Source organism: Phoenix dactylifera, chromosome 1 (genome assembly GCF_009389715.1).
Source record: "Phoenix dactylifera cultivar Barhee BC4 chromosome 1, palm_55x_up_171113_PBpolish2nd_filt_p, whole genome shotgun sequence".
In the NCBI taxonomy this organism is placed as follows: Eukaryota; Viridiplantae; Streptophyta; class Magnoliopsida; order Arecales; family Arecaceae; genus Phoenix; species Phoenix dactylifera.
The window spans coordinates 10,797,132-10,805,592 of NC_052392.1; the positions used below are offsets into that span (position 1 = coordinate 10,797,132).

The following is an 8,461-nucleotide window of genomic DNA, read 5'->3' on the forward strand; positions in this document are numbered from 1 at the left end:
AAAACTTACTCCAATAATCCATTACTTATAAAATACATTTATATTACAATTTAAATATATCCGAGCCTCATTGAGCTGGTCGATTATTGGCTCTGCTTGAAATTAATTTTGAGCCTATTTTGCTGGTTCAAGCTTGCTTTGTTGAGCTTCAAATCAAGCATGATTCAAGCTCTTCTCAAGCCAAGCCTAAGCTAAGATTGAGCTGTTCGACACTCCTATCATAACACAATAATGGGAATGTTGACACAAAATTCTCAGAGAGCATTTAGGGTGTATCTTCACATATAAATTTGCACTGACAATTAATGCTATCTGTTCATTCTTTTCTTTTGGCCAATTACAACATAAAGGGAAGAAAGTAGCTGATAAACATTTCATCAAATTTCACACTGCTGACACGCATGCCATGATAAAAGTTTCCTTCATAATTCTCTTGGAAATTGCACAAATGGCTCGTTGCTCATGGAGTCAAAATTTTGGAAGTACATTTTCAGCATAACATAAGCAGTATTCTGTCGAAGCTTGATAATGAAAACAAGTAGAGGATGCTTACCAATTACTAGCAGGTTAATGCAAAAATTGAGGAAGTTAAAAAGTACATCCAATGGAATCTGACATCATGTGTAATCAGGCATGAATTTCCGAAGGAATGTTATTGGCTGGGATTCTTTGGGAGAGATGTCATCAAACGGCACATAAAATTGCTCTTTATTGTAGACATGGCATGTAGTCATTATTGTCTTCATTAGACGCCAATTCCAATTGGCTTCATTGAGATACTGTTGGTAGCAATCCCCCAAAGATGGCAAATGAAGTGTTAGAATTCCTTGCACATTTTAAAACATGGAAGAAGATACCAACAATAAAATAATCTAAGATATAATGCAGGACATCGAGTGAGAAACCAGAAAGCACCTTGCCCCAATTCTCTCTGAGTGATTGATGAGCCACCCGCAGGTTATAGCTTGGTATCCTTGAAGAAACATGATGTGGAATGTGCACATTGATATCATGACATAGGATCTCAATCCTGCCAAAATCAATTAGATATTTTGACTACTATTGTTGGCCACAAAAACGGTCTATTGGATAAGCCCCTATATGAGTGGAAGCTGTTGCCAAGATAAAATCCATTAGCTGTAGTTTCTAATATGGGAAATACGAGTCACAAATTTAACATCGGTGAGAATTAAATTTCTTATGATTCTATGGTTGCTATAAAACTGTTTCCAATTTGGCTTGGTCCATTGATAGTTTTTTGAAACTTATTTCAACTCAACATTTTTTAGACTTGTTTAGTCCGTAGAGTCTCTTTTTTGAGTTTCAGGTCCCGAAGTCTAATTTTTGATATAATTTAGGTCATTAAATTCTTAGTCATGAGGAATTAGTATTAAAAGTTTTAGTTACTTTGTACACGAGGTTCCATAGGAATCACAATCAGAGTTTTGCATGTCTTTACCTTTTTGATGTGAGCTAATTGTATTGCTTAAACTTGATGAACCCACATAGACCTGCCTATGGAAGAACTGTTCCCTCAAATGTTAATCATATTCAGTTTGTTCAACAAAACGAAGAGGTTTCTCTTCTCCCATGCTGTCACTCCATGACCTAAAGATGTCTACCTCCAATCCCAGACATGATGCTTATGCCAGAGAATTTAACAATCTCGTCTTAAAGTTTCATCTATTCAACATGTCAAGCAGGTCTCCTTAAATGTATCATATCATCATCTAATAGATTTAAGTTGACTCAGTGCTTCTGCTGCATTGATCATACAGATGATGCAAATGTGGAAAATAAGAAATAAAATACAAGAACTCTTAAACCTTTACATTCAGTTAGCACCACATAGCTGAATTCTCCATAACTTCATGTTAAAAATCAGCAATCCCAAGTAAGCAGTCAGAGAGGCTAGAAAGTAAGAAATCATGCAACCAAAAAGATGCCACAAATGGAGAGATGACTGGACTAGGTAACAATTTTGCATATTTTTTCATGACTTGGGAAAAAAATGGGGGTGAGAAGGATGGTATAGTGGGAAGTAGGGTGAAAAAAAAGGAAAAAGCAGAGAGAGAGAGAGAGAGAGAGAGAGAACTATAAATAAGATTTTGGAAAGATATTCAAATCAGAGTGAATATATATGATATAATACTGCTTTCAGCCCAAATGAAAAGAAAAATAACTCTCAGATTGAGGAAGGGGGGGGGGGGGGGGGGGGGTGCAAGAGAGAGGTTGAAATGTTGTTCTTTAGAGAAACATTATTGAAAATAAAGAAGTCGGAATGCTTTTTTTTCCCACTATCTAATGTGTTGGAAATGGGAAGAACATGAAATGCCTGAATCTAATAGAGTTGTTTGCCAGGTCAATTTATATTCCAATATCGAATAATGGCATGGAATTATTAGCATGGTTTCAAATGCTGGTGGAACGTCCTAAGGGACACCAGAGCAGGACGAGGTATCATCCCAAGTGTCGGGATGAGATCATCCCACCATCGTCCCAGGCTCCCAACATTCAGATCAATGCATCCTGGGACATCCTCCCATCTCGAGTATCGGTGGGATGGTGGCACGTCCCATTTAGGACGTCCCTGTTCCCCAGATTTAAAACCTTAAACATTAGAAGCCCTCAAATTATGAGCCCTTGTCTAAACAGTATTTTCCAAACTAATAGCCCTTAAAATCAGTTAACAGGTTGTTACCACTGATCTGATATAGAGGGGCATAGATGATTAAGGTTTAGAACCTCAAGCAAGATCATGTGCATGTGAAATTTAAAGAGGAAAAAAACCAGAACTTCGTACAGCATGAAGCTTGATACTTCTAACTAAGTACCAACTTGTAGGGGCTAATATGCACAATTTATAATTACACGAATTTTGGTATCATTATGTCACTCCTAGGTCTGCTGGAGTCTCAGTTGTGACAATTTTTCCATAAAATATCAGTAGATGTTTCACTTTAGTTCCTTTTTTTAGGTTCTTTATTATAGTTTCTCTGACGGCCTTTGCTCTACTCAATAAACTGCAAGGAATTAGTTAGATTTGTCCTCCTAATAAAAAGAAATAAGCATCATCTTTAATATTTATTTTACCAAAACTGAATATCTACCACTTACATAGCTAGGACATTAAATATTAAACTTCAAATCTGACTAGCTTAGCAATCTCAGACAATGTTTTAGCAAACTAATAAATCATTAATAAGCAAAACATAGTTGCACAGCTTGAAGCAAGTGCATCTAAGGATAGATGGAAAACTTACCAACGAGGATAATTACAATGGACTGTGCCACCAAGTTGTGCTTGACCAGCATTCCACTCTTCTGAAGTTTTGAAAGGTATATGAGGAGCAGTATGATGGACCATTGTGAAAGTACTCATCTAGAAAATTAAAAATAAACTATAATTAGATACAGTTTTTGAAATAATTGCTGCTAAAAGGCAATTATTAGATACAGTTTTCAAATCAGCCAATTTGAAAGGACTACTAAAAGGCAAAAATATATCAACAAAATCACCGAATGATTTTGCAACAAGCGTTATCCTAAAAATTTAGCCTATGGAAGCAAATCACAAGAGGGGCAGCCTAGTGCATAGGGCTCCCGCCATTGCGAGATCTAAAGAGGGTCAAATGTACACAGCCCTGCCCCTATGTGAGGAGAGACTTTTCGTATTTCGAACCTATGACATCCAGGTCATAGTGGAGCAACCTTACTATTGTACCAAAGCTCACCCTCTGTGACAGCAAATTATGTTTATATTAATGATGATAAGGTATAGTAGAGTAGAAAAGGTACCCAAAAGTGATACACCATCCATGGCATGAACCAAAACTTGATCCATCCTAGGATCCCTGTCTTATAAACAATCAGCGGCCATCCAATTGCAATAAATGCAAACACGCATGCCAAGCTTATTTTCACCCTTCCAACTTCAGCTGGTCTGAACTTTTTCAAATCGAAGTGCCACATTAACCTAATAACAAACTTGATGACGTTCAGAAAAATGAATATCAAATGACATTAATAGATACTGAACATATGATGCATGCATATCCACATATAAAAAACAAGAAGATGACAGTTTGCATAGTACCAGTGAGATATAGACATCCAAGGCCTAAATGGCCCGTAACCGAAGATAATTGCCTTCCTCAGAACTGGGGAGGAGTCAAGCTCCTCTCTCCAAACAGGGTGCCAAGCGGTATCTTCTGACAACCTGAAATTTCAAAAGGGGAAAAAGAAGAGGTTAAACATTCGAGCAGAAGAACATCTGCCTTGCAACCGTGCATGCCAATACATTATATCATAGAGCTCAAACATGCTAAAAGAGAAACCATTAAAGGTAAAAAAAAATGAAATATTCCGTGTTTATGCATCCCTTAAATAAATATATACAGGAATGTTGCATACATGAACATGTGTGTGTCTAGTGAAGTTGCAATTGGAGGCGAGGTTTCTTTAACTACACAGCATACTCCACATCTAAATACCTGAGACTATGTCAACGTAAAACTTGGAACTTTTGTAAGCAAAGAAAATATGTCTAACTAAACTTGAAATCAAAATTCAAAGCTCCACTTATATACAATAAACCCAGACCCAAAGGCTTACTTGGAGCAAATGCTAAGCAATTTACTCTCCGCAGAATAGTGAAAAGAATGAGTACTCTAGGTAAATGAACATTCTTAAGAAGACAGAAAAAATGGAAATTCTTAAACGAAATATATGCCTAACTAAACCTGAAGCCAAAATTCAAATATCTACTGATAAACAATATACTCCAGATCCCTAGTCTAAGTGGGAGCAAATGCTAGGCAATTTACTCCCTGCAGAATAATGCAAAGAATCAGTTTTCTAGGTGATTAAACATTTTCTAGAAGATTGGCAATATGCAAATTTCACATAAAACATCAAGAAAATGCAAGTATAAAAGATTGACAGTATATATATTCACCAAGATTCAGAAGCATGCTGTCCAAAATAAGTAATGGCAACACATTGATTTTGTTAAAAAAGTATATTAATGTACAGGAGCTGATGAAAGAAAGGGACAAGAGTAAAAAGGGAATAAAGTACAAACATGTTTGTCTTGGCATGATGTCTATCGTGCTTAAACCGCCAAGGTTCATAAGGATAAATCAGAGGCAAAAAGGCAAGAGTTCCAACAATATCTTCCACCAATTTATTCCTCGAAAAGGATTTGTGAGCACAGTCATGGCCTATGACAAAAAACTTCAAAAAGGGAACATTAAATAATATATGGAAGAAAAAAATGTAACAAATAATGATTTCTTATTTTCACTTGAGAAACAATCTTGAAAGTAGACGGAGGAATGAAGAACTAACCCCTGTCGCAGCTGTGCCAGTCCATGCCCAAGCCAGGGGAAGCAAATACCATGGAACTTTTGAAAGCAAAAGAATTCCCAATGCATAAGCAGTCACAGATATCAAAACTGACTTCCAAGCTTTCATGTCATCAATTTCAAACACCTTCAGATAAGAATTTCAGAAGTTGTTATGTGAAACAAATTAAGCGAGAAAAGAGTAAGGGGGAAAGCAACAGGTATGTTCTGTTATACCTTTTTTGGTAGGGTATCCATGACATTCTTCAGAGTAATATTATCTGGAAGTGGTTCCCCAATTTGTGTAAATCCATACATTTCACACATCTGCTTCCTCTGTTCCTCATTTTCTAGCAATGGTGCTGAAATGGGGCGCACTGCAGCCTGAACAACTTTGGTTGATTTCTTGTAGGACAAAGATTGATGGGAAATATGTGCTCTGTGCTGGAAAGTTCTCCATTTCAGGCAGTATATGCCTATGAAAAACAGAAAAGAACACCCATAAATCTTACACACAGCATCATAGTTAGTAATGGTTTTATGTTACAATTGCTAACAACACAATTTATGCTATGAAATAAACTAATAAGTTGATTACCAAGGTTCAAAATATAAAAAAATAAACAGTTTTTTTTTTAATGGTATCACAACTTCTCCAAAAAACATCATCATCTTGAGGACATGAATTTAAAGAAGTTTTGGACTTCACAACATTTTCTTACAATAAAGATAAATGCAACAAGGATAGGATATAATCATGCATGCATTTCTACTATGTTTGAATTTTCTAGACAGAGCGAGCCTGATAACGATAGAGATGACCAAGAAGCATCAGATGTTTGCCAAAGGTACCAGTGAATGACATAGATAGAGTTATCATGTAAAAGCATCCGAGGTTTGTAGTCATGCAAATTACTGAATATGTCTAGTTGGCAGGGAAAACATGATGGTAAACAGCAATGAAAAAAAAAACATTCTTAAATTAACTGATGAACTCAGCCCATTTATATGGTTGATTTCAAAAACATTTCAGCCCACCATGCATGCTTGTTCGGACTCATGTGAATCCTAGATGAATTGGTGCATTCCCAGCTAAAAAAAATAAACTAGAGTGACATCTACTAGCAAGGATTCATGAAACTGCACCTCAGACCTATGCCAGTCAAGGCCTGGCACAATATACAAGTGCAAAATATTCATGTTGACACTCAACATGCACAGACAATCATAACCATAACCAAAACCAATAAGCCTTGTCCCAATTATCTGCCATATTGCACTAAGAAGGAAAAAAGATGCGCAAGACTGAACAAAAATTACACACTGGCATGCTTGTCTGACAAAAACTATTCGTTCTGCATCTAAGCTACTCTAATTGTACTGTAGTAGAAAAAACTTTGTTTTCATCGCTTAAGAGTGCATTTTTACCTACTTAAGATCGCTGTATGGTATGAATCTAAGGATCAGGATACTGATGTATACCCCTATATTATCATTCCAGTAATTGTGCGGCACTGCATGTATCATGTGGTACTGAAAAGATAAGGACCGCCATGTAAATCCTTGGGTACCATTTGACATGAAAGACTAAATGGTTGGAAGAGAAAGCATAGCGATAATGCGTAAAACCGTTCAATGGAGATGCCAACCTTTTCGTACTGCCTAATGTGGACAAGTCTACATGAGGACCTAAAAAGTGACAAGGATAATTATCATGGACCACATTCATTATTGAGGAAGCTAAAGAGGTAAAATGAAACACAATCTGCTCCAGGAAATTACAGAGCACAAGAAATCAAACACAAAATGAACTACCCAACTCTTCTTGTAGGGACCTGGATTACTCTAAAGGGAAAGAAAAAAAAAACGCGCAAGTTGAACATGATGTTTAACTGCCAATAGCTCCAATATACTAGTTGTAATTTAGCACCAAAATAAGAATGCTAGAATTGGTAGAGATCGCAAGATAGATGATTCTTCAGTAGCAAACACTGAGTAATAGTAAATGAAGCTACTTCAAATCTAAATTAATAAGATATTCACTCAAAGGCGTTCTTTTGGGGCCTGCGCCATTGAATTCAAAACCACTTCAAACAAAAAAAATGTTGTACAAGTAGCGCATGAATTTCTCGGCAACGAACCCTAAAATCCCTCTCCCAAACAAACTAATCGATTCGACAAATAGAATCATAAATCCGGTTTATATTGGAGGGTCTGAGACCAACCTGGAGAAACTTTCAACCTCATGCCGCATGATGCTCTGACAGGCGGCGCCTAAAATTTAAAAAGAAAAAAATCCCAAAAAGTTAAAGAAAAATCATAGATAACCAGCGTAATCCTATCTGGAGTTGGAATCGAAATTTTGGGATTGGTGCAAAAAAAAAAAATTTACCTCGATATGGAAGGTGGGATTGGAGAGCCGGCACGCCATCCGCTCGGGCGAAACCAAGCGAAGACGACGCTCTTCCGGAGGCTCTTCAAAGCAACGCCGCTGCCTCTTTCTTTATCCCCCTCTACCTTGGGAGGGAGACAGAGAGAGAGGGAGAAAACTCAGAAAAGGGAGTTAGAGGAGGAGGGGGTTTGCGGGTTTATGTAAGGCGAAGTTGAGCCTCAGCCGTTGGATGTGGAGCCGGATAGAGAAACACCCCGCTGCGGCTTTCCTAGCGGTCAGAAAGTGGGAGCCGCCGTGCTGACGTCATCATATTTTGACGTTGGTGATTCGGACGTCGGTGACCGCTCTTTCCTTCCGGCGGGAGTTGTTATGCGGAGGTTCGTATTTGTAGAGATTATATGCGGGCGGAGATTCGCGGTCGGCATGCGGACTGTAACCTGTTTGACGCGGCCTGGCAGCAGCGATAACACAAGCTGGGATTGGATGGGTGGATGACAAGCCCCGTCTTCATACTTTTGGTAGCTGGGAGAGAAATTTTCCATGCTCACAATTTTTTTTCTTTTTATTAGATGATGCATTGATGCTGGTAGAGCTAGGATACCTTTAATTTTCATCTACATATATTTAGGGATGGACAATTTAACTAGGAGTATTATATCACCTCTGAAATGGAGTAACGAGCTTATCTCCCAACCTGCCACTTGAATAAAAAATACCCAAGTTA

The 8,461-nt window shown here is 37.6% G+C and overlaps 1 protein-coding gene across 1 annotated transcript; it reads right to left on the reverse strand.

Moving 5' to 3' along the window:
• Positions 1 to 399: 399 nt before the first annotated feature.
• LOC103714237 (omega-6 fatty acid desaturase, chloroplastic) lies at positions 400 to 7,914 on the reverse strand. Its single transcript, XM_008801424.4, has 10 exons — positions 7,738 to 7,914; positions 7,571 to 7,619; positions 5,583 to 5,821; positions 5,350 to 5,493; positions 5,084 to 5,235; positions 4,097 to 4,219; positions 3,799 to 3,976; positions 3,264 to 3,382; positions 916 to 1,030; positions 400 to 779 (listed from the first exon to the last, which is right to left on the reverse strand). The coding sequence occupies exons 1-10, from the start codon at positions 7,774 to 7,776 to the stop codon at positions 618 to 620; spliced, it is 1,320 nt and encodes a 439-aa protein (XP_008799646.2). The 5' UTR covers positions 7,777 to 7,914; the 3' UTR covers positions 400 to 617.
• Between the last annotated feature and the right edge of the window lie 547 nt (positions 7,915 to 8,461).

Coding starts and splice junctions, on each gene's coding strand:
- LOC103714237 (XM_008801424.4), bottom strand. CDS start 7,776: ATGGCGTGCCGGCTCTCCAATCCCACCTTCCATATCGAG. Junction 5,822..7,570: donor GAGGTTGAAAGTTTCTCCAG/GTTGGTCTCAGA, acceptor TGTTTTTCATAG/GCATATACTGCCTGAAATGG. Junction 4,220..5,083: donor CATCATGCCAAGACAAACAT/GTTTGTACTTTA, acceptor TTGAAATTTCAG/GTTGTCAGAAGATACCGCTT.